This window comes from Carcharhinus amblyrhynchos, chromosome 1 (assembly GCF_965287045.1).
Source record: "Carcharhinus amblyrhynchos chromosome 1, sCarAmb.v2.hapA, whole genome shotgun sequence".
Lineage (NCBI taxonomy): Eukaryota > Metazoa > Chordata > Chondrichthyes > Carcharhiniformes > Carcharhinidae > Carcharhinus > Carcharhinus amblyrhynchos.
This window is the reverse complement of record NC_137324.1, coordinates 36,588,246-36,614,989: the sequence shown is the minus strand read 5'-3', so window position 1 is coordinate 36,614,989 and position 26,744 is coordinate 36,588,246. Positions and strand designations below refer to the sequence as shown.

Below are 26,744 nucleotides of genomic sequence, written 5' to 3'. Positions count from 1 at the left end.
GGTGAACACAGTAAGAAGTCACACAATGCCAGGTTAAAGTCCAACCAGTTTTTTTGATAGTAAACCCTCAAGCTTTCGGGCTTTGCCCCTGTTTGAGACCAGAACTCTCCACTCACCTGACGAATGCACCTAACCAGCACGTATTTCGCACTGTGGGAGCAAACTGGAGGAAACCCATGCAGACAAGGGGAGAACATGCAAGCTCCACATAGACAGTGACCCAAGGTGAGAATTGAAACCAGGTCCCTGGGGCCATTTGGCTGCAGTGCTAACCACTGTGCCACTGTGTATTGAGAATTCCAGATCGAAGCAAACCATTTTAATTGAAAACATGGCATTCAAAGTAGAAGCACCTCCATCAATGCTGCATAACCTGCTAAATGCTCCTTATATTCTCTGGACTTCAGTGTGGCTCATTTGGAAATCCTCGTGCAGGAAAATGGCCATGAAACCCTGAAACTTGACAGCAACTGAATGGAGAGAGATCAAATACAGCTGATTTTTACCAACATTGATTTACTCCTTCAGGAAGGAAAACATAATAGGTGATTTATGGGTGATTGAAGCCTGCATGATGTTAAAAGGAACTGAAAGACTGGATAGTGAGAAATTGTTTCTACTGGTTGTAGATTCTAGGCCAAGGGGACATGACTTGGAAACTACAGGTAGGCTTTTCAGGGGCAAAGTTAGGACCATATACAAAGAAAGGAGGCTTTCAGAGGTGGACTGATGTAATAAGGTGGAAGGGTTCAAGGACGACAGCCACAGAACAGAGGGGAGAGCTGACTGGATGCCATGCAATCCAGATAAAGCAAAAAGCAATGCACATTAGGCAAGTTGTGAGATATTGTGGAGTATGAGAAATGAGTGAGGCCAGAGAAGGTTAAAACGGCTGTATGATTGCCAGCATGGAGGGACTGGCAAAGGTGTATAAGTACATAATAAGTGTAAGAATTGGCCATTTAGCCCTTCAGCCCATTCGTGATCTAACACTACTGCTAACACTATTGACTCCATTGCCTTTATCGCATATCTCTTGGTGACATTTGTTAACATAAATCTATTAACCTCAGATTTAAAAGTAACAGTTGACCCAGCATCGACTGCTATGCTGTCGAGGAGAGATCCAAACTTCCACCCAGCTGTCATGTGTAAAAACACCTTTGCTTTTGAAAGGTCTGGCTCTAATTTTTATGTTGCTGAGTTGAGATTCCCTGACCACAAAGAAATAGCTGCTCTCCATGTACTCTTACACTTCCCGTTAATATCTTAAAAACATCAATCAAGTTGCCTAGTATGTTTTTCTTCCTGCAGGAATAAACCAACTCAGTTAAAAATCAGCTGTATTTAATCTCTGCTGGAATCAGGTTTTTCTCAGAATGGAAAGATATCAAAGTCCTATTACCATCCGGCTGACAAAAATAGATTGGATGCAGTGAAGCCCTCATTATAATAGTATTTAGATGCCACAAGTAATATTTCATTATAATGTATTTTTACCTTTCATTCATTCAATATAAACAATCGTGAGTTTCAGCCTATGTAAGTAGGTCTCAGTTGAACATAGAACAAAGAACAGTACATAAGAACATAAGAAATAGGAGCAGGAGTAGGCCATCTAGCCCTTCGAGCCTGCCCCGCCATTCAATAAGATCATGGCTGATCTGTCGTGGCTCAGTTCCACTTTCCTGCCCTCTCCCCATAACCCTTAATCCCCTCTCTTATCAAGAACCCATCGACCAGCTTCTTAAAAATATTTAGCGAGGCAGCCTCCACCACTTCAACGGGCAGAGAATTCCAGAGATTCACCACCCTTTGAGTGAAGAAGTTCCTCCTCAACTCCGTTCTAAACCGCCCCCCTTTATCTTGAGGCTGTGCCCCCTAGTCCTACTGTCTTTTTTGAGCGGGAAGAGTCTCTCCACCTCTATCCTATCCATCCCATTCATCATCTTATACGTCTCAATGAGATCTCCCCTCATTCTTCTAAACTCTAACGAGTACAAGCCCAGTTTATTCAGCCTCTCCTCATAGCTCAACCCCCTCAACTCCGGTATCAGCCTAGTAAACCTCCTCTGCACTCCCTCCAAGGCCAAAATATCCTTGCGCAGGTGCGGCACCCAAAACTGCACACAGTACTCCAGCTGCGGCCTCACCAATGCCCTATACAGCTGCAGCAAGACCTCCCTACTTTTATATTCAATCCCCCTCGCTATGAAGGCCAGCATCCCATTTGCCTTCCTGACCACCTGCTGCACCTGCAAGCTGGGTTTTTGTGACTCATGCACAAGGACCCCGAGGGCCCTCTGCACCGTCGCCTGCTGCAGTTTTTCGCCACGTAAGTAATAGTCCTTCCTACCATTCTTCGTACCAAAGTGGACCACCTCACACTTGCCAACATTAAATTCCATTTGCCAGTTCCTGGCCCATTCGCCCAGCCTATCTAGATCCTTCTGCAGACTCTCCACACCCTCCGCACAATTTGCCTTTCCCCCAATCTTGGTGTCATCAGCAAATTTCGACACCCTACACTCGGTTCCCTCCTCCAGATCATCTATATAAATGGTAAATAGCTGAGGCCCCAGCACCGACCCCTGGGGCACCCCACTAGTCACCAACCGCCAATCCGAATAGCACCCATTGACCCCCACTCTCTGTCTCCTATTTGACAACCAATCCTATATCCATGCTAACACCCTACCCCCAACTCCATGTCCCCTGACCTTCTGCAATAACCTCTTGTGAGGTACCTTGTCAAACGCCTTCTGAAAATCCAGAAAGACCACATCCACCGGCTCTCCTCTATCCACTGCCCTAGACACATCCTCATAGAACTCCAGTAAATTTGTCAGACATGACTTCCCTTTAATGAAACCGTGTTGCGTCTGCCCTATCAAGCAATTCCCTTCAAGATGCCTCGCAATTTCCTCCTTAATGACGGATTCTAACATTTTACCTACCACAGACGTTAAACTAACCAGCCTATAATTCCCCGCCTTTTGCCTGGCACCCTTCTTAAACAACGGCGTAACATTAGCTGTTTTCCAATCTTCCGGCACTTCCCCGGAATCCAGCGACGTCTGGAAAATAACCACCAAGGCATCCATTATCACCTCCGCCATTTCTTTCAGAACCCTCGGATGCATTCCATCCGGTCCTGGGGACTTACAGCACAGTACAGGCCCTTCGGCCCTCGATGTTGTGCCGAGCTTTGTCTGAAACCAAGATCAAGCTATCCCACTCCCTATCATTCTGGTGTGCTCCGTGTGCCTATCCAATAACCGCTTGAAAGTTCCTAAAGTGTCCGGACTCCACTGCTGAACTTAATTTTATACCTTCTTTCGTAAGACAGCTACTTACCCTCTCCAGTCGATTCCATGCGGGAGGCTGTATTAACTGTGTCTCCAAATAGACAATAACGAGGCATTTTTAACCCAACGACCCCCGCACACACTGGCCCTGAGATTCAGTAGAAAAAGAAAAATGGTTTCCTGGTTATTTCTTAGTCATGCATTACACATCAGCAATTTTTTTCAGAAATGCTCAACATTTAAGTCTTTACTAGCAATTCATTTGGAACAGTGATGAACTATGCATCGTTTGAAAAGCTTTCTTCCCATTCCGTTATGCACATTTTCCTGCTCACGGTTTGTCCAATTCTACACTTCAATGCAAACATGGATCCAATCCCCAAGTGAAACTGAAGATTTGTCCCACAATTATGCCACAACACTGCGTTTAAATGTAGAATTGCAACCTCCTCCCCATCCAGTGCAGCATATGTCTCTCTGAAGGCATTGAGACTCAGTCCAGCAGATGCCTGCTTCTGAGGGTAACAGTAAACTGTGCTTGGTGTCATAATCCATTATTTTGCCTTGGCCACTCTGTCTGCCCGTCCACATCGCACCAGCACTGTTGGCCCTTGTTGGCATTTAGAGTTGTTTGCATCATTTAGTCCAGTCTAAACCACGAGTGAAGCAAGACCTGAAGCACAGAGGTATTTCAAGTGATAGAAGTAGGGCATTGGAAGATTAGGCAACATATAAAGCAGAGCTGACAGGACTGAAAGAACAGTTGGCATTCAGCCAGCAGGAGAAAGACTTTGAAAGGACAGCGACTGGCAATGAGAAATTGCTGCACTCACTCATGTCAATGCGAGTGGTTGCATTATGGATTATTGTGGAAAATGCCTGATTAAGAATCATAGAATCCCTAATGTACAGAAGGAAGCCACTCAGCCCATCTAGCCTGCACCGACAACAATCCCACCCAACCCCTATCCTTGTTGCCAACATATTTACCCTGCTAATCCCCCTAATCTATACACCTTGGGACACTAAGGGCAATTTAGCATGACCAATCAAGCTAACCCACACATCTTTGGATTGTGGGAGGAAACAGGAGCACCCGGAGGAAATTCTCACTATTATTATTCCATATAATTGGCTGAAAATAAGTGTATGAAAAGACTATCAAGCCTATTAAGCACACTTCACTTGGACATGGTACAACTATAGACATCATCTATCAAGCCCAAAAATCAAATTAGGTTCAGGGGAGATAAAAACTGAGCTTGCACTTTGGAAGGTCTAATACAGATAGGAAATATATGTAAATAGCAGAACCTTTAGGAGTACTGATAGGCAGATCTGGGTAGAGGTACACAGGTCACTGAAAATGACAATGCAGGTGGAGAAGGTAGTCAAGAAGGCATACAGCATGCTTGCCTTCATCGGCCGTGGTATTGAGTTTAAAAATTGGCAAGTCATGTTGCAACTTTATAGAACCTTCGCGAGGCCTCACTTGGAATATAGTGTTCAATTTTGGTCGCCACACTACCAAAAGGATGTGGAGGCTTTAGAGAGGGTACAGAAAAGATTTACCAGGATGTTGACTGGTATGGAGGGCATTAGCTAAGAGGAGAGGTTGGAGAAACTTTGTTTGTTCTCACTGGAGCAACGGAGGTTGAGGGAAGACCTGATAGAAGTCTACAAGATTGTGAGAGGCATGGACGGAATGGATAGGCAGAAGATTTTTCCCAGGGTGGAAGGGGGTACAGGTTTATGGTGCGAGGGGCAAGTTTTAAAAGAGATGTATGAGGCAGATTTTTTACACAGAATGGTGGGTGCCTGGAACTCATTGCCGGTGGAGGTAGTGGAAGTGGATATGGTAGTGACTTTTAAGGGGCATCTTGACAAGTACATGAATGAGATGGGAATAGAGGGATATGGTCCCTGGAAGTGTAGGGGGTTTTAGTTAAGTCAGGCTTGGAGGGCCGAAGGGCCTGTTCCTGTGCTGTAATTTTCTTTGTTCTTTGTCCAAACAACAGCTGGGCAGCATGGTGGCTCAGTGGTTAGCACTGTTGCCTCACAGCGCCAGGGAGTTGGGTTCCATTCCCAGCTTGGATCACTGTCTGTGTAGAGTCTGCAGGTTCTCCCCGTTTCTGCGTGGGTTTACTCCAGGTGCTCCGGTTTCCATCCGCAGTCCAAAAAGCATGCTGGTGAGGTGCACTGGCCATGCTAAATCCTCCCTCAGTATACCCGAACAAGCGCCGGAGTGTGGCGACTGGGGGAATTTCACAGTAACTTCGTTGCAGTGTTAATGTAAGCCTACTTGTGACTACTAAATAAAATTAAAAGAAAACTTTTTTTTTAATCAATGTAAAATGAATGTTGTGATCTCTTCCATTATATGATTAAACAAAGCTTGAAGCTAGTGGCCCATAACTCCTAACCCCAGTTAATTAACAATTTCCCATTTATAACCAAAATGTTTCCTACTTTCAGAAACTTGAGAAGTTCTCTTTTAAAAGGCTGCAGAAAATGTTTATTCACCACATGTTCCATCAGTCGATTCCAGAAGATGATTATGTCCTGGCATTGAATCTAAAACTTTGCTTATCCGTATAATCCCTATCCTTGTCATAAAATCTGTCCAATGCCCCATTGCTTTTTAAGCCTCCATCAGATTCATTCCCAGCTTTTTACTCACTGAAGTAAGCAACCCTAACTCTGCAACTATCTTCACAACGAAGAATCCTTCAGCTGGATATCTATTCTCTGCTGAAATTAAAGCGTTTTATTCACAGCAGCAGATATTTTTTTAAAAAATTGGGTTTGTTTTCATTCCTAAAGGCACTGATTCATTTTGGAGTAGAGTTTTATAGGTGCTGGCAGTCCTCTGGCACTTCACTCAAATGCTCATTTTATATGAGTGAATCTTCACAGGAGAGGGATGCTGGCTGGTTCTTTTTCCATTTCCTAGATGTTATGGACAGAATTTTCCCAGAAATGCACAAAGTGTTGTCTCAGGTGAGAAACTGGTGTGAAGCTCGCAGCCTGCGTGGCTGGCTTTTCTCATCGTTCTGAATAACACTCTGCATTTTAAAATGGGAAGTGAGATTCACGGCATCAGCCGGAGGGATGGGGCCTAAAGACCAGGCATCCTGGGATCGAGGTGCCATTTTTAAAGGACGCCCCAATCTTAGCCTTAAATGAAAGGTACCTGCTCTTCCCCTGAGGGAATCGGGACCCCCTGCCCCCTCCCAATACCAGATTCAGGATAGCTTCCCCATCACAACGCCTACATTGTCCCACTACCTCCAACCACCGCCCCCACTGCACCCCCCCCACCCCCCCCAGCTTGCAGGCATTGGGATTCACCTTTCTTCCCCACCCCGCATCACCCACCACTACGCATAAGGGGAATCCCCACAATGGGGTTCCCCAGAAGGCCCATCCCTGGCACTGCCAGGTTGAGATTACCAGGGCATTGCCCTGCCATGTACCTCACCACCCGGGGCTATACTTCCTGAAAATCAGTAGTAATTTACACTGGCATGATGCCACGCCGACTGGGTGGGAGAATAAGGTGCGGGTGGATGTTATGGCGTCGAGGCATTTATTAAAATATACTTATTGTATAAAATATATTTATTAAGTTACACAGAAATCAGGTTCACGCTCATATCCCTTCTCACAAGATTTAGTGGCCACTAAGGGATTTCCGCCCACAGCCAGCATGGACACTAGGTCACAGCCATTGTATCACCTTAATGCTTCCCACTGCCAAGATTAGTTAATGCAATACAGACTTAGAACTGAACCTGGGACTTGCTGGCCATTGTGGTACTGGGCTCCTCCAGGTAGAGAATATTAATTCTGCCCAGACAGCAGAAGTACAACTTTTGCACCCACATGTTGGCGTTGTTTGGGTCAAGGTTTCGACCTAACTGGATATTGAAGTGTATCAGGAAGAAGTAAATACTCCCCACAGACATCTGGAGCTTGAATGAAGATAATTTACCAGTGTGGATTCCTATCCTTAGCTTCAGCTGGTCATTGGGCCTGTGTCGTATTTTAAATGATTTCACTGCTTCCAGTAATGCCAAGGACATTCTGGCAGTCTCTCGTGCGTGGAGTTTGCCATTCCGTACCGGGAGCCCGGACACAACCATATAGGCATCTCCAATGGTTTCTACCTGGTAGTGAGAGAATAAACACTGTGTTAATGGGAAGGAAGCACAATCCTGCAGAGAGGCTGAAAATTTGAAATAAACACGAAAAATAGTGGAAACACTCAGCAGGTCTGACACCATCAGCGCAGAGAGAAAGTTAACATTTCAGGTCAAGGGGTGAAGAAAGACTCGAATTGGGTTAACTCTTGTTTCTCTCTGCCAGACCTGCTGAGTGTTTCCAACATTTACTGTCTTAATTGCACTGCTGAATGGGAGATTTCTTATTTTCTACCAATGTGCTAAACTACAACACAGAAATTTTGCTTCTGAAAGTCCATTGCGATTATCTGTTTGTAACTTTGATGGGGGGGGGGTGCGTGGTCAATGGGTTACTCCACGAAAGGATGCATTCAGTTGTTTACGTTGCTCCTCCTGAGTTTCTTCCAATTCAGGACCACCGAACTGTAGAGGTTTACAGTGCAGGAGGAATCCATTCAGTGCCTCGACAAAGACGTGTGGATTAGGTTGACTGGCCATGCTAAATTGCCTCTTAGTGCCAGGGGGATTAGCAGGGTAAATATATAGGATTATGGGGATAAGGCCTGGATGGGATTGCTGTTGGCACAATCTCAATGGGCCGAATGACCTCCTTCTGCTCTGTCAGGATTCGATTCTATGATATCATCCTGCTGTCGGGGATAAAGCTATACAAACTAATTGGTCTTCACTATGCTCTACCAAAGGCACAAAATGCCTCAAATCTTTATTCAGTTTTTGTTTGAAGGGGCCAATAATCTCAGACACAACAGGCAGAATTTTCCACCTGGTTAGTGGCAGGTTCTGGAGCACCAGAACAGGAAATCAGCTAGAAGCATGGAATCTCTCTTTGCCAATAATGCGCAGGCCCTAACCATGCCTGCACCACCAGACTGGAGAAGGTGAGTGTACAAGGGGAAGTCATTTCAGAATGAAACTGTACTGGCACAAGCAATATAAAGGACAGCCACAGTGAAACTTTTGTGCACTAAAGGGCCCTTCTTTCAGTCTAAATTGATTGTTTTTGTTAGGAACAGAAACTTTGTACAACTATTATCAAATGCCTTGGATACCACTGAGGCTAATCTCACTTTACTGCCTTTGGAACTTCTCTGTAACATGGGGGCCACATTTTCCATACTTTTTCCAGAGGATGAGATGCAGCTTGCTTCAACTCAGCAGCCATAGCGACAGGAGCTACAAGTCCTGCTGGCTTCTCCACAGCTGGACGGAGCAGAGAGACTAGACACAGTACTGCAACTTGAAGGTGGTGAAACCCTCGTCACAGGGGCCTACAGACCAAGAGGCAGCTCTGAACAGCAGTGTCTCTGAAAGTTCAGGCTTTCGCTATAGACATTGGCAATCTCTTGAAAGAAGATGGTAATGGACCACAGCATAGTGGTGAGGTTACTGGACTAGTATTACAGGGGCCTAGACTTCAAATCCCACCATGGCAGGTAGTGGAATTTCAATTCAATCGAATGAAGTAAAATATTAGTCTCGTGAATAATGATCATGAGATAACCAGATTGTCGTAAAAACGCATCTGATTCATTAATGTCCTTAAGGGGTGGACATCTGCTGTCCTGATCTAGCCTGGCCCACAAGTGACGAAACATGGACAGCAATAGAAACTAGGAGCAGGAGCAGGCCATTATATTTGACACTTAACTGCATTCTGAAATGGCCTAGCAAGGCTTCAGCAAGCCACAGAGCAAATAGGGATGGATAATAAATGACTGCCCTTCCAGCAATGTCATATTGCATGAATGAATGAACAAAGCAAAGTTCTCTCTTTGAGAAGCAGGTAGCCTGAATCAACTCTTTCTGTAAACCCCCACAGTTCAATGGGTTGACCTGACAGAAACACTGGCAAAATGATTGCTTACACTGAAATGAAGTTCCCTGGTGGTTGTTATGACACAAAATGTTAGGCAACAGATAGAATTGACATTGTGATCGTTTAGTCATATCACATAACAGTAGTGGATGCATTTCTAAGAAGCAACTCATGGAGTTTCTGAGACATGAAGTAAGATATTCTGTAAACAAAGGCTGGTTTTTAGCTTTCTGTTTGTAAAGTTTATTTATTAGTTACAAGTAAGGCTTACATTAACACTTCAATGAAGTTACTCTGAAATTTCCCTAGTTGCCACACTCTGGCGCCTGTTTGGGTCAATGCACCTGACCAGCATGTCTTTTAGACTGTGGGAGGAAACCGGAGCACTCGGAGGAAACCCACGCAGACACAGGGAGAACATGCAAACTCCACGCAGACAGTGACCCAAGCCGGGAATCAAACCTGGGTCCCTGGCGCTGTGAGGCAGCAGCGCTAACCATTGTGCCACCGTGCCGTTCATTCATTCATGCAGTATGAACATTGCTGGAAAGGCCAATGTTTATTATCCATCCCTATTTGCTCTGTTGACAAATCTGGCAAGGTTAAGCGAATGGCAATTTTCTCCCTACTGTCAACGAAGATACTGATTCAGATATAGCTCTGTCACTGATGTTACCTTTGATATAACCTTGGCAGTTGACCAAGTCACCATTTCTTATAGCAATTTCCAGCAGTATGTTGAACTGTGCAGAAATTTAAATTCTAACTCCATCAACACCCCACAACCCAGCAAGGGTTGCTGAACCAGGAGAAGAAAGCATGGCTGATTTTTTTCTGTCTTTCCTTATCGTTAATAGTTACTGAGGTGAACTATAAATTTCCTTCTGTTGTCCTGGTGATGAGCTAACATGGCATTTTTCAGTAAAAGAATGCAAGTCCCTACTCAATTTCACATTCATGCTGAACCATCAGCAGTTCCATACTGCCTTGGTTTTGCTGTTGTTCAATATGGCAACTTCCATATATTTAATATTAGTTCCAGATCAAATTGGTTAATATACACCACGTTCCATGTGCGTATTTTGATAGAAATCAAATCATTATGCTTCAATGTGCAGAAGTACAGTTCATCAGACCGTACTAATAAGTTGTCACCTGGAGTGCTCGGGCAGTTCTAACTGTTATCTATCTGTACTTGTGGTAAATTGTATTCTAGTAGCTGTTGAATCAGATTCAATCCAGTCACCTTGGAAACTGGGGAGAGTCAATGATCAGGCAGGTTGGCCTCCCAGACTAGGGTACTCAGGCAGGTTGGTCTCCGAGGCTAGGATACTGTCAATGATCAGGCAGGTTGGTCTCCCAAGCTAGGATACTGTCAATGATCAGGCAGGTTGGTCTCGGAGGCTAGGCAGAGTCAATGATCAGGCAGGTTGGTCTCCCAGACTAGGGTAGAGTCACTGGTCAGGCAGGTTGGTCTCTGAGGCTAGGATACTGTCAATGATCAGGTAGGTTGGTCTCCCAGGCTAGGATAGAGTCAATGGTCAGAGTGATTGATGAGGTTCAACCGAAGCGTCATCTGATGCAATTTTTCAAAGTCATCTCAGTCTTTGGGCTAAGATGAAGCATCAGATCAAACCCAGGATGGGGTGCAATGCCTCATCTTGTCAGCTTGGATCATATTTGTCTCCCATGTGGCGACCATGAATTAGATTTGATTTGAATTGTTTTTTCTGTACAGAATAAAAATGTAAATAAAAGGAAACTAGCCCAATATAATTTTCAACATATTATCAGGGATTTCAAAGTAGTCAGGATGCTACTTCAGGAACTACTGTCACAAATGATGTAAAATTACTTAAATAAATCAGCCAGGTTTCAGCACATTAAGAAATATCACAACTACTTGAAAAGCTATTTCCAGGAGCTAGAGGGTTAGATACCAACAGACACAGATTTAAGCTAAATGGCAAAGAACCAGAAGGAAATCATGAGAGGGTTGGACAGAGTGAATGGGGAGAAACTTTTCCCACTCGTAAAATGATCAAGCAGCATGGTGGCACAGTGGTTAGTACTGCTGCCTCACAGCACCAGGGACTTGGATTCAATTCCGGCCTTGGGTGACTGTGTGGATTTTGCATGTTCTCCCAGTGTCTCCATGAGTTTCCTCCAGGTGCTCTGGTTTCCTCCCATAGTGCAAAAAGATGTGCAGGTTAGGTGGATTGGCCATGATAAATTGTTCCTTAGTGTCCAAAGATATATATTTATTATTGTCACAAGTAGGCTTACATTAACAATGCAATGAAGTTACAGTGAAAATCCCCTAGTCACCACACTCTGGTGCCAGTTCAGGTACACTAAGGGGCAATTTAGCATGGCTAATCCACCTAACCAGCACATCTTTCTGGGAGAAAACGAGAATAGCTGGAGGAAACCCACGCAGACACGGGGAGAATGTGCAAACTCCACACAGACAGTGATCCAAGCCAGGAACCAAACCTGGGTCCCTGGTACTGTGAGGCATTGTGCCATTGTGCCGCGCATGTGGATTAGCCGTGGTAAATGTTTGGGGTCACAGGGATGGGGGTGTTTGCCTTGGTAAGGTGTTCTTTTGGAGAGTTGGTGCAGACTCAGTGGGCTGAATGACCTCCTTCTGCACTGTAGGATTTAAAGTGATTTGCCAAATAAACAAATGAGTTGTGAGAAAAACCTTACAGTAGAATGCACTGTCTGGAAGTGTACTGGAGATAGGTTCAATTGAGTCACTGAAGAGGGAATTAGATGATTACTTGTATAGAAACAATGTGCAGGGAAATTGGGAAAAGGCAGGGGAATGACATTAAGTCATGATGCCTGTTTAGAGAGCTGGTGTGGACACAAAAGGCCAAATAGCATCCTTCTGTGCAGTAATATTTCTGTGATAGTTAGTTATTATGATCTCAAGTGTACTGCTTTAAAGGATGGCAGAAACAAAAAAGAAATGTAATAAGTAATGAGGGGAGATCTCATTGAGACGTATAAGATGATGAATGGGATGGATAGGATAGAGGTGGAAAGACTCTTCCCGCTCAAAAAAGACAGTAGGACTAGGGGGCACAGCCTCAAGATAAAGGGGAGGCGGTTTAGAACGGAGTTGAGGAGGAACTTCTTCACTCAAAGGGTGGTGAATCTCTGGAATTCTCTGCCCGTTGAAGTGGTGGAGGCTGCCTCGCTAAATATTTTTAAGAAGCGGGTTGATGGGTTTTTGATAAGAGAAGGGATTAAGGGTTATGGGGAGAGGGCGGGAAAGTGGAACTGAGCCACGACAGATCAGCCATGATCTTATTGAATGGCGGGGCAGGCTCGAAGGGCTAGATGGCCTACTCCTGCTCCTATTTCTTATGTTCTTATGTTCTTATGTTCTTAAGTAATTTAGTAAAGAAAAATTTGCAGGGGAATGGGGAAACAAGAGGGAAGTAAGATTAACTGGATAGTCCTTTCAAAGATCTGATATGATGGGCCAAATAGCCACTGTCCGGGTTACATGATTCTATTCAGATGACTATGAGACTCACTCAACTAATGTAACATGTATGTGGATGAATGTTTTCTTCAATGCCTAAATGTCTTCACACGTGTCAAACAAAGTCAAGTATATTTATTAGTCACAAGTAGGCTTACATTAACACTGCAATGAAGTTACTGTGAAAATCCACTAGTTGCCACACTCCGGCGCCTGTTCAGGTACACTAAGGGAGAATTTAGCATGGCCAATGCACCCAACCAGCATGTCTTTCAGACTGCGGGAGGAAACCAGAGCATCCGCAGGAAACCCACGCAGGCATGGGGAGAATGTGCAAACTTCACACAGACAGTGACCCAAGCCGGGAATCGAACCCGAGTCCCTGGCGCTGTGAGGCAACAGTGCTAATCACTGTGCCACCATGCTGCCCCAATTGTTGGTGTTGTAACCATCTCTTCTGTTTTCTTTGTGGGCAGTATTTTTTTAAAACATGGCTCATTCTTTTTGGCATTTAATAACTGTTTTATACATTTGACATTGGCAGCTTGAAAACCTGGAAGATTGCGAAATGATTCGCATCGTATGTATCCATTTCACTGACAGCTGGCATTTCTCAACAAAGTTAAACAGTTTTGAAACAACTATCACATAATCAAAAACCAATCCCCAACCATTAACGAGAGTCCTAAGTAGACTGCTGAGCATAAAGTAAACACACATGTACAGCAAACTTATGTTTGTTTGTATAATTCTGGCCAGAATTCTCCGGCCGCTCATGCTCTGCTGCTGTTGCCAGCGAAAATGGAGAATTTGGCACTCGACCAAATCTCTCATTCACAGCAGCGGGACTGGAGAACCCCAGCTGCAGGGGAGGTCAGAGAATTTTGGCTTATATCTTTAAGCTTAGAGATGCCAGGGTACGTTTACTGCTGCTTAGATATATATTTTGCCTACCTTGTAGACATCAAAATTGTCAATAATTGCATCAAAGCAGGTATAAAGGTCATTCAGCAAGGTCACAACCTGCACAAAAAAAGACACTCCTTAAAAGCTGATTTTTGGAACAATTCAGAACAAAATAATTGATTAAAATTAACTAAATGTGGTATTTGCAAAGTCGAGCAAACTTTACAAGAAGATATTACAGAAAGGTCAAGCGCCTCTCTTTAAAACTCTACCTAATTGTGTTTTGAACTTATTGATACTGGCTGGAATTCTCTGATGTCTTAAGCCCCGCCACTGTTGCCAGCGAGAATGGAGAATTTGGCGCACACCCAAATCTCCATTCCCTGCAGCAGGACCAGAGAATCCCAGCCACGTGTAAGATTGGAGAATTCCGGCCGCTGTCAACGGCCTTCGCTAAACAGAAAATGCTAGAAATGCTCATCCGGTCTGGCAGCATCTGTGGAGAGAAACATACTTAATGCTTCAGGTCAATGACTATTCATATTGGATTTTATTGCTTCATAAAACAAAGTGTCCTTCATTTAATACTTGGCCCATTGGTCTTGTGGTTGTTTTTTTTTAATGCCTAACTAGAGTGATTTGTTTTGTGTAAAAGCAAAATACTGTAGATGCTGGAATCTAAAACAAAAACAGAAAATGCTAGAAAAGCTCAGCATGTTGGGCTGCTATTTCGTAGTTGTCCACCACCCAAAGGACCACCTTCATATACTTTCCAACTTTTCCTGATTACATCATATTCTTCTTTATCAACTCCACCTTTTCTGAACACTTCCAGCAAACATTAATCAGAAAGCAGAATACCGTGGATGCTGGAAAAATGAAATAAAGGCAGAAAAATGCTGGAAAAAACTCAACAGGTTAAGCAGTATCTGCATGCAGGGAGGAAGAGAGTTAACATGTCAGGTCTGTGAGACCTGAAAGGGTGGAATTTTGTTGCGATGTCGATGGTCTTGCCTGCCAGCTGGAGGATTGACAAGAGATCCATGCTATTTTTGTTCAGTAAGGTCCACCAAACCACAAGCCAATCAGTGAAGCCAGAGATAGGCCTCAATGGAGGAACAAGCAAAGCCCTGGGGGCACTGTCTGCCAAGAGTTACTGGCCAATCATTGTCGTTTGTGCTCGGCATAAGGGAGGTGCCAGCTTCTGGAGTCCCAGGATCATTGAGTGACCCAGGCTGCAGGTAAGTAACAAGGAGGAGGTAATAGCACACTGCATGGCAACAGGCCCGCAAGCCACTGGATTAATACCAGTGGTAGTGAATGAGGCCCTTAAGTGGCCTTTAATTGGTCACTTACGGGACTCAATAGACAGTAGAGAGAGGTCAACCATGAGTCTTCCCACCTCGAATTTAATTCTGGTGGAGGTGGGAAAGTGGTTATACCACCGTCCTGCCTAATGACATATTCTCCCTGCTTCAGGCTTACCACCAGCAAGAACAGAAAATTAACCATTTTTCTGTCTTAACACAGATGCTAACTAAACTGCTGAGTTTCTCCAGCATTTTCTGTTGCTATACCTCTCATTATAACTTTCCTACTTTCTGTGTCCATACCTCCCCCTTCAACCCTCCATACATCCAGCTGAACCCCCCCCCGATATTCACCTATTTCTTGTCTCCAGAGCATGTTTGCCTTTCTGGGACATTGTTTTTGACTCATTAATTCACAGCCTACGTTTCCTAGAATCCCATTTTACAAGTCATCGAGCTTCTTTCTGAATTTTCAGAAAATGTTTTGGATTATTTAAGAAGACAGCATCATTGCTTTCACCAGCTAATTAGTAACACAGTTCATTATAACTTAAGTTGGATGCATCCTTATGTTCAACTTATGTTCAAATCATGGTTTATGAAAAGTGGTTACTGCTGATATTTAATTCATTCCTGTAAAACATGAAATAAAATAATTGTTTCTGGTCATTACTAGTGTTCTGACAGGTGTCAGGTAGTCTTGCATCTCCTTTACTTAAAGAATAGGGTTAGATTTTCAATTCGCTTTTTTTGCTCATTTACAGGATGTGGGGGTTGCTAGCTAAGCCATCATTTATTACCCATCCCTTGTTGCCATTGAGAAGGTGGCAATGAACCACCTTCCCAAACCACTGCAACCCATGTGCTGTAGGTACACCAATAATGGAGTTAGAGAGGGAGGTATTCCAGCATTTTGATCCAGGGACAGTGGAGGAATGGTGATTTACTTCCAAGTCTGGATGGTGAGTGACTTGGGGAACTTGCAGGTGATGGTGTTTTCATGTATCTGCTGTAATTCTAGGTGATAGCCATTGTGGGTTTGGAAGGTGCCCTATCAGGAGCCTTGACGAGTTGCTGCAGTGCATCCTGTAGATGGTACACACTGCTGCAACTATGCATCAGTGGTGGAGGGAGTGAATGTTGGTGGATGGGGTGTAAATCGAGCTGGCTACTTTAAATGGAAATGAAAATCAAATGATTTTTGTAATGGACAGACAAACTGTAACACCAGTAGGTGTTACCAACTGTAACACCTGGGTAGCAAGTTAGAAACCTACCCCAACATGAACTCAAAAAGCATACAACATTTTTTAATTTGCTGGCTAATCAAAACGTTTTTATTAACCAACGTGTGACGAATGGAATATGGAAGTTACGGCTTTGTTAAATCTTTGAATAGACTTGCATCAGATTACATTATATAATATTCTTCCTTCTTAACTACTACTACATGTGAATACAAGTACTTATTTGCACACATTAACAACTTAATATTAGTTTATTTTTGGCCAGAAAGCAATTTTCCAAATATGCCTAGTTTCTTCTAGTTTGTGGCAAATAAGTTTAAAAATGATCAAGAGTGCATCATCTTGGATCTGTTGCAAGTCTGATATTGGCCCCTGCAGGTAGTGCAGGCCCTTGTTGTGCCTTGTTGTGACTGTGACTCACATGAATGGTTACAATCATTCAAGAATGAAATACCATTCATAGAAATTGGAATGAAATATTACAGGAGTATCAATTCGGAAGGGTGCAAAATTAATAGACCTCAATTAGCCATGTACTACCTGCAGTGGTGTGCTTTCCGCAGACATTGATGTGAATCCTACAATATCACTGAAATAAATTGTGACACTGTCAAATGCCTCTGCTTGTACTGTTTCGCCCCACTTCAGCTGTTCTGCCACCGAGCTGCAATAAGAAATAAATAAAAAGCATTTAAGTAAGAACACATTATGAATGTCTTGCATCAAAGAGCTTTTTGACATAGACACATGGTCACCGTTGACTTTCATCACTATTTGACAACAAGTATGACATGTTACATTATCAACTAAATTAATACCTTTTTTGAAATATTTATTTATCTTACTGCCTGACCTTTCCATGACTCAGCTGATACACTCAGAACTTAAATTACGTGTTTGCAATTGAACTACATAAGACATTTCAGTTTTACAAAAACAAGTTTGGTGCTTTTTTAAATAAACAACCTTTAATTATCACTCCTTATCACTTTCATTATCTGCACAAGTAGAAAAGCCTGAATTACCTTCTGCTTGGGTTTTGTCAATAGCAATTAGAATGCTTCCATTTTTTTAACTAGCAGCCAAAGGGTAGAGAAAGACATAAAGGGATATGCCGAGAGGAATAGATTTTCACCGCATGTGAGGGTCTGCTGGAGAATATTGCCCATCCTTTATTGAATATTGCCAATGATCATTCCAGTTGTTCCACTGAAGAAGTGACAAACCCGATCAATTGTGCCAACCTACAGCACCATTCCCCAATACTCCCCGAAACCCAGATTTCCCCCATTGTTCCAAAATACAGGCTTATTTCTAAATGTAGCCACCACCTATCCTCCACTCCAGCACTGGTCAGTAGGGCTATCTATTTCCAAATAGTCCTTTTTGCATACCTAATTGCTGTGCACTGCTAGCTTTCAAAATTGTAAAAATTAGAAGTTAGGTATATAAATACCTCAGTCACCCTATTTCTTACTGCAACATTACATTCTGCACTCTATACTTTTCTCCTCCTCAATGTACTTTATGAATGGTATGTACAGCCTGTACAGCATGTAAGAAACAATACTTTTGACTGTATCCCAGTACATGTGACAAAAGTAATCAAATCAAAGTTTTCACAGAATAACGTGAATAATTTGGGATTTCATCGCCAAAGCATCAATAAAAATTTTGTGACACAATTTAACAGAGATTGTGGCCTGAATGGCCTTGATTGTTTTATTCTGTGATTCTATGAATCTATGATATTGTTACCCTGTACACCACTGTAGTTATGAAACAGTGAATCTTCTAACTTAACATGAGTAATGCAATGTTTATGCACAGGCCTGTCAACATTTTCTATTACATATTTGTATGCCAGTGCTTATAATGGAAACAGTCTATGTAAACTTATGATCTTGTAATTATAGCCTCCAGGCACTGCAGGCATATCGTACTAGACTCAAAAGCCTGGGGTTCATAATTTTTCAGCTGTTGCACTCTCTGTGTGTGCCAGCAATGCTAAAATAGAAAATCCAAGTTGGCATATTCATGAAAATATGTTTATCAAACTTAGCTTCAAACTCACGAGGCAGAAGTTTTTGGTCCCATGTTGGTGGATTTGTTGGCAAGAAGGTTCATCAAATTAGTTGATTAGATGTTCCAAATTGGCCTTCCCACCACCCTCCCATCCACCCCTGACCTGTCTGTAATTTGTTTGGGGTTAGGGGAGCAAGACTTGGCGGCTGGCCTACCAAATTGAGGCTCCAATGGGCCACTTAAAGACCACTCCCTCCCTAAGCTTGTTCCAGAGCTTGGGACTGAATGGATGGCTAGAAATGGCAGAGCAATTAAAATTGAGAATGCTCACGAGGCCAGAACTGAAGAGCACATATATAGAACCCCTGCTGTGCAAAAGGAGGCCATCCAGCCCACTAACTCAGCACCGACTCTCCGAAAGAGCACCCCTCCTCCCTATCCCCATGATCCCCGTACCGTTAGCATGGCCGATCCAGCAAACCTGCACACTTTTGGACTGTAGGAAGAAGCAGAGTACCCAGAGAAACTCATGCAGACACAGGGAGAATGGGCAAACTCCATGCAGTCAAACAAAGCTGAAATCCCTGGCACTGTAAGGCAGCAGTGCTATCCACTGTGCCACCTTGCTGCACCTTTGCTCAGGTACCCAGCCACTCAATAATACTTTTAGTACTGGGCTGAATGCAACTATTACTTAAACAAGCAAGCAACATGAAGTTTGCACACAAGTGGCACTGGAAAGAACAGATGGGAATAACCACACACAAAAAATCCTCATGCTCGTTTTTCTAGCTTTTGAATTTTTTTCCAATGTTATTTACTTTTTAACTATTTCCAAAATCTCCCAAAATAACTAAAGTAATGTGCAATGCAAACTTTTGTGTTTCACAGCTCTCCTTCAAGTAAGTCTTGACTTTAGCATGCCCCGTTGGTCCAGGCTTATTTCTGGACTGGCGTGTTTTACGCTGGCCTAACAAAGAATCCAGCGTGGGAGAAGATTCCTGGCAGGCCTCCATCTGCATCCCATTAACTGGGAACGTATTGGTTTTGGGCCGCTCTCCAGTGAGATTCCCAATCTGCCACGGCGGATCTAGAAGAACCTGCTATAGTTTCACACTAGTGTGAAACTGATTTTCAGGTCTCTTGCTGAATTCTATCTGTCTCCACCCACCTCGCCAAGCTTCACCCCTCCTCCTGGCCCACTATAGGGGCATGGGAGAATTGCACCCTTCCTTAACTGCACTTGTGGATGACCGAGTTTGCTGCCCAATTTACTCTTTAATAATGATGAATGCTGATAATTTCACTGCTATTCTCATCGTAAATTCCAGGCCAAGATCATGACAGTGTGCAATTCATTACCATGGCATTAATTAATGACCGATTTCTCTTTGCCCTCTGCAAGCATGTGACATTTGGCCAAACATTTTTTCTTGATGTAATGCACCTTAAACTTCCACACATTTTGGCTGAAGTGAATGTAAACGTGCAATCCCAATTTTACATACCCCATGCAAAATGCTCAAACCCAAGTAAGTTAAGCAAACACAGCCAAATCCATGTCTAATAGGGAATGATATGTAGCTCTGATTAATCGTAGATTGACAGGACTGTTTTATGACTCTGCTGAGTTCATAATTGTGATTTTATTGCTTTAATAAAATATTCAGCCTGCCAGAGGTAACAACAGATTGTCTACAAGGCTAATTTACACTGAATTGGATAATAGCTTAGATTCATTAGCGCATAAGCCAATACATTTCCTGTCATTGCCAGATGCCAACTGATGTGTTCAATTATGCAGATTGTTGCTCAGTTTAATTCCCATGTCGGCTGTGCAATAACATTGTATGGACCAGTAGATCTCATGTTTAACTTGTGCTCAGGAGTTGAACGTTACATTTTTACAGTGGGGGAGGTGTCATGCAATGGAAGAACTCCGGGCAGTACGGTGCACTGCTGCCACACAGCACCAGAGACCCATGTTCAAATCTGGCCATGGGTCACTGTCTGTGTGGAGTTTGCATGTTCTCCCCATGTCTGCGTGGGTTCCCTCATGGTGATTCAATTTCCACCCACAGTCCAAAGATGTGCAGGTTAGGTGGATTGGCCAAGCCCCTTAGGGTCCAAAGATATGCAAGCTAGGCAGATTGGCCATGATCAATGCACAGGGTTACAGGGATAGGGCTGGGGAGTGGGCCTAGGTGGAATGGTCTCCTTCTGTACTGTAGGGAATCTACGGATTTAGATAAGGCTGTCTCAAAGTGTTATACAGCCTATGAAGCTTAGTCATTATTTTAAAATAGGAAAGACAGCAGCCAATGGGAATGAATGTTGGGCAAGGCAGAAGGGGAGCTCTCCTATTCTCCTATTAAAATAGGTGTGTATGACATTTTATAACTAGTGAGGGCAAATGGACTTTGGTTTCAGGTTTGATTCGTCTACCCAATGCTTGCGCAGTACTTTATTGACATCAGCCTAGATCATATCCTCAAATCTCTAGAGTGAAATTTGAATTCTTAACCTTGATACGGAGACAAGAGGGTTACCAAGACGTACACAGCAATATACCATTGCCAGATCTGCTGTTTTATATATGTTTGGAACTTAGTTGGTGTTCAGAGGATTAAATTTTAGAATTCCATCCTTTTGAATATGATTAAATATTCTTCTAACCTAAGGGCTGGGTCAAAAAGTCCTGCCAAAAGTGTCCCCTCTGGTGGGTGCCCCGGCAGCAGGACTGGGCGAGCCATGCCAAATGCTGGAGACAACGCTGCAACCCAGAGATCCTGCCAGCAGTCAATGACAAGGTGCCTACACCGCCAGAAAAAATGTCACAGAGAGGTTGAATTTCCCACCCTGAGTATCAATGAATAATTTTTAAGTTAAATATTAGCCCGAAATTTCCCACCTCGCCCACCGTGGGAATTGTAGTGGTTAGGAACAGAAAATTCAACATACCATTTAAGGGTCGTTGATCTCAGGTGGGAATTTCCAGTCTTGGGGCAAGCGCAGCTGGAAAATCTCACCCAAATTAAAGTTTATTTATTAGTCACAAGTAGGCTTACGTTCACACTGTAATGAAGTTGCTGTGAGAATCCCCCAGTCGTCATACTCTGGCGCCTGTTAGGGTACACCGAGGAAGAATCTAGTGTAGCCAATGCACCTAACCTGCACTTCTCTGAACTGTGGGAGGAAACCGGAACACTCGGCGGAAACCCATGTAGACACAGGGAGAATGTGAAAAATCCACACAGACAGCGATCCAAGCCGGGAACTGAATCCGAGTCCCTGGGGCTGTGACACAACAGTGCAAATCACTGTGCCATTGTGCCACCTCACAGCCGCAGGGACCCGGGTTCAATTAAAGTTTATTTATCAGTCACAAGTAAGGTTTAAGTAAGGTAACATTGCAATGAAGTTACTGTGAAATTCCCCTAGTCAAAGAACAAAGAACGAAGAACAACACAGCATGGGAAACAGGCCGTTCGGCCCAACGAGCCTGCGCCGCCATTTTAACATTATGAGTCCCCTCTCCACCCATGACCCTTGTCTATGCTTATGGCATTCCACATTGAGGGAAGACTAATTTAGGGACAATTTGTTACACCAATCAGCCTAAGAGCACATCTTTGGGGTGTGGGAGGAAACTGGAGCACCCGGAGGAAACCCACGCAAGCACGGGGAGAAGGTGCAAACTCCCACAGACACTGGCCCAAATCCATGTATCTGCACAGCAAACAGTGATAGTCATTGAGCTGTCGTGTTGCCCAGCATCTGGTCCAGTTTAAGCGTACACTAACAACGTGAAGCACTAGGCTACTCTCGAAACATCCAAGAGCAGCCCTCGTACGACCCATCGCGTGTATGCCCCTTGTTGGACAACAAGGCGAACCGAAGCACCCAGTGCCTGTTAGGGTAATGCACCTAACCAGCACGTCTTTCAGACTATGGGGGGAAACCAGAGTACCCGGAGCAAACCCACACAGACATGGGGAGAGCGTGCAAACTCCACACAGACAGTGACTCAAGCAGGGAATCGAACCCAACTCGCTGGCACTGTGAGGCAGCAGTGCTAACCACTGTGCCATCGTGCTGCCCAGCTTGGGTCACTATCACGAGTGTGATCGCACCTTTGTGTCAGCTTTTTCATTACAAATTCCAAGGATGGCATTTCCTATTCAGATTTGACTGTCATTCGGTTACGGTGTAGTTAAGACACTGCCACTAGGCAATGCCCGCATATCAATCAAAAAATCTTCCTGAATTTTCATTCCTGCCATCCTCATCAGCAATTAAAAGTTTTAATGTCCTAAATAAGCTTTTTAAATGACAATAAAAAGTCAAGTAACTTTCTAATGGTAAGTTACTTGGTAGTGTGGTTGAGCAGAGATCTTGGTGTCCATGTGCATAGATCCCTGAAAGTTGGCACCCAGGTTGATAGGATTGTTAAGAAGGCGTACAGTGTGTTAGCTTTTATTGGTAGAGAGATTGAGTTTCGGAGCCATGAGGTCATGTTGCAGCTGTACAAAACTCTGGTGTGGCCGCACTTGGAGTATTGCGTACAGTTGCCGCATTACAGGAAGGATGTGGATGCATTGGAAAGGGATGTGGATGGATGTGGATGCATTGGAAAGGATTTACCAGGATGTTGCCTGGTATGGTGGGACGGTCTTATGAGGAAAGGCTGAGGGACTTGAGGCTGTTTTCGTTAGAGAGAAGAAGGTTAAGAGGTGACTTAATACATGAATATAAGATGATCAGAGGGTTAAATAGGGTGGATAGTGTGAATCTTTTTCCTCGGATGGAGATGGTTAGCAAGAGGGGACATATCTTTAAATTGAGAGGTGACAGATATAGGACATTTGTCAGAGGTAAGTTCTTTACTCAGAGAACAGCAAGACCGTGGAATGCCCTGCCTCAACAGTAGTGGATTTGCCAACATTAAAGGCATTTAAATGATCATTGGATAAAGATGTGGATGATATTGGAATAGTGTAGATTAGATTGGTTTCATAGGTCGGCGTGACATCGAGGGCCGAAGGGCCTGTACTGCGCTGTAATGTTCTATGTTATTTTTAGGGTGGCATTGTGGCACAGTGGTGAGCACTGCTGCTTCATGGTGCGAGGGATCCGGGTTCAATTCCAGACTTGGGTGACTCTCTGTGTGGAGTTTGCATGTCCTCCCTCCGTGGGGGTGGGTTTCCTTCAGGTGCTACGTTTCCTCCCACACTCCAAAGATGTGCAGGTTAGGTGGATTGGCCATACTCAGTATCAGGGAAATTAGCAGGGTAAATATGTGGGGTTACAGGAATGGGACCCGATGGGATTGTTGTCGGTGCAGGCTTGATGGGCTGAATGGCCTTTTCCTACACTGTAGGGATTCACAATATATTAACAAGATGATGAATTAGAAGTTAATTTATGTTGCCTTGCCTTCAATTTTATTTCAAAGTCTTCACCTTTCTCAAAAGCTGGGGTTTCAATTGGATATTTTTACCACTTCCAATTAACATGAATACTTCCCACTGTTTGCTGGGTAAAGTAAGCAATCTATACATTCTATTGAATTCACTTTGAAGTGAGACTCAGCCCAGTTGTTCTTCGAGTTGCTGCAACCTAACTGGCTGTCTCGGAACTGTTAAAGCTTGATTTGTTTACACCTTTTTAATGTCAGCTGGTACTATTAAAAAATTAAATACTGTTTGGATGCTGTAAGTAAATGGAAGTAGAGAAGTAGAATACGCAAGGAGGATGGTGAATCGAAGGCATTGGTCAAACTGCCATCCAATCCAACTTGTAAGTATCAGCCCTATTAAATAAGGCACAAGTATTCGAAGGCGCTTGTATGGTAGCTCACTCCTAGTATTTCTAACTAAATACCAAACAAAAACCAAGGAAAGAACAGCAAAGGGAAGGAAAAATGATATGCGGAATTTGTCAACTCGGGCGGGAACAGCAGAGTGTAACCGGCTTTCGCCACCAAATGTTTAAATACTTGCAAAGTGTTGTATGGTAATACATTGTACACAGTGATCATGCCTCTTCAGACACTTTGGGGAAGTTACAGATACTCTTAGATTATGGGTGGAAATTTCTGGTTGCGCTCACCCCAAGGCTGGAAACTTCTATCCTGCCATTTGATGTCCAGTATACAAGAATAGTGGGACACAGAATGCAGGACAAACATGCTTCCAATAGAATATCGAAATGAAGTACCCTCCTGTTTCAAGTCAGTTGTTCCATCACTGCCGATAGTGTTTGGGACATAGAGATAATGGAATTCTAATGGGGTAGGCAATACACCTAGGGCTAGATTTTCACCATTGAGGGGGGAGGCTTGAGTTGGGAAATTTTCTGACTCAACTAAGCCAAGGGCCCCTGCTCACCAGATTCTTGTTCCAGAGAGGCAGGGATGAAGTTGGGCTTGCTGCCTCTGGGCACAGGAGGCTGATGAATGTCCAAGCTGGTTGGGAGGCCTGCATCGATGTAGGGCTGTTAGGCCCTTTCGCACTCACCCCTAACACTCCTTCATCCACACTGTCAGAACATTCCCCCTGCTGAGCTAATCTAGTCTTGGAACTCACCCATTCATAAGGCTATCTGGAGAAACAGATATCTGGTCATGTATTTTTAGCTCACACAAAGCTTCATTGTGAATGTTTGGCTGAGCTCCTAAAACAAGTTAACGGATTAGCTCAGCTGAGCTCTACTTTCACAGCTCAGAGAGGAGTGTTTTGTGTCTTTTTTTACATATCTCTTATGCCTTGTCATTGTCATATGACTCACTGATTTTAAAATGCAACTGGGTAAATGGGTATGCAGGATGGACGGGAGTCCTTGGAAGGGGTATAGAGGGCATGAATACCATGGAAGGGGTATGAGAGCAAAAGGGGTGCAAGACCTTTTAAACATATCTTTTGAAAGGTTCCCAAATTCAGAGAATGCTTCACAACTCCTCCAAAGGGCTCTGCCCTTGAGAAATTGGACTGAGTCCACAAAAACGGTATGGGCCAGGTTGGATGTACAGGGTGCAAGCTCACTGATATTAATGTCCATTAGAATATCCACTGAAACCTAATTTCTCCTCAACTTTCATTATAGCACAACGTTACCTTAGAAACATTCAGAAATCTGTTCATTTTTTTTGTGTCACATCAATGATAAACCTACTGCGCGAGATTCTCCAGCCTCTCAGCCGTGTGTTTCCCGGCAAAGGAAGGCAGCGCGCTGTTCGCGAGTGGCAGGAATCCTGCTGGCATGAACAGCCGGAGAATTCTGGCCTTTAAATCTATAGCAATGTGTTCTTACTGGGGTAAAATCTGATAGAGTAGGTTTTCTGCTTTTCTCTTTTCCTCAAGGTAGGCCTGAGTTCTTTCCTCTACCAGCTTCTCCAAGTTATTGGCATACTGCTCCATTCTTGACAGTAAGTTGTCCAAGATACTGCTCCTCCCTTCTCTGTAAGAGATGGATGAGAGATCAGTGTCACGCCAGTACTGATTTAAAAGTTAGTTTGACTTGTTTAGCACATGTGGGCCAGAATTTCTGGTCTACCCACCACGAGAGATTTAGCGGGTCGGCCAAAAAAATCCATTGACCTTCGGTGGGACCGGACAATCCTAGCGGTGAGCTGGAAAATCCCACACATATCAGTTCTCAGCTATGATTTCAAACAGTATTACTGCAGACACTACAACATTTTATGAAGGCAGCTCACCACCACCTTCTTCAGGGCAATTAGGGAGGAGCAATAATTCTGGCCCAGCCAGCAGTGCCCACATCCAGTAAATGAATAAAAAGAATGCTGGAAGATATACGTCTTACTAAACTAAATAAGTCTTCACTCCTGTGTTTTTGCTCCTGTCCGCCTCCATTTTAAAATTTGACTTGAGCCTCGTTACAGAGTCTCAATAACCAGTTCCAAAACCCTTCTCCACTAAAATGACTGAGGATGAATTTGCAGCAGGCTGATTTTAACTGTGTCTTTTTTAAAATCTTCATCAGTGGAATTCTTTGTAATCCACTCCAAATTCTGAAAAAAACAATACCCATTACAGCTGACGCTGGCCACTTTGGACACTGGATAGTGAGAGGAATGTTTTTCTTTAAATGTGGCCCTCCTGGAGTGATTCTGATAAATGTAATGACTCTCTGGAGACAGTCAAAGGTTGCCAGATAACTTAAGCCATAACCAAAAATCTTATTGCTACATTAACTCTTACTCTGAGTTTTTTTCTTAAGAAAGCACTCCCCCGCTTCGCAAAGAAAAAATTGGCAAACTCTTTCTGCTTTTGAACATTGGAGCAGAAGCAGACCCTTCAGTCCCCACCCCCCTGCAAGACTTGTGCAGCCATTCAACTCCATTATGTTTGACTTGAGTTTCCTCGCCATGTATTCCAATTTTTTCTGATTTATTCCTTTTAAAGGC

At 43.7% G+C, this 26,744-nt stretch overlaps 1 protein-coding gene across 1 annotated transcript in view; it reads right to left on the bottom strand.

Moving 5' to 3' along the window:
* Nucleotides 1-26,744, bottom strand: part of LOC145356322 (atrial natriuretic peptide receptor 2-like) — a 139,248-nt gene that overhangs the window by 21,564 nt on the left and 90,940 nt on the right. Inside the window, exons 16-20 of the mRNA XM_080208977.1 lie at nt 25,628-25,774; nt 16,832-16,955; nt 13,783-13,851; nt 7,303-7,477; nt 3,358-3,456 (exon numbers count right to left, since the gene is read on the bottom strand). Of these exons, the coding sequence (XP_080065103.1) occupies nt 3,358-3,456; nt 7,303-7,477; nt 13,783-13,851; nt 16,832-16,955; nt 25,628-25,774 (614 nt within the window). The remainder of the gene's footprint in view (nt 1-3,357; nt 3,457-7,302; nt 7,478-13,782; nt 13,852-16,831; nt 16,956-25,627; nt 25,775-26,744) is intronic.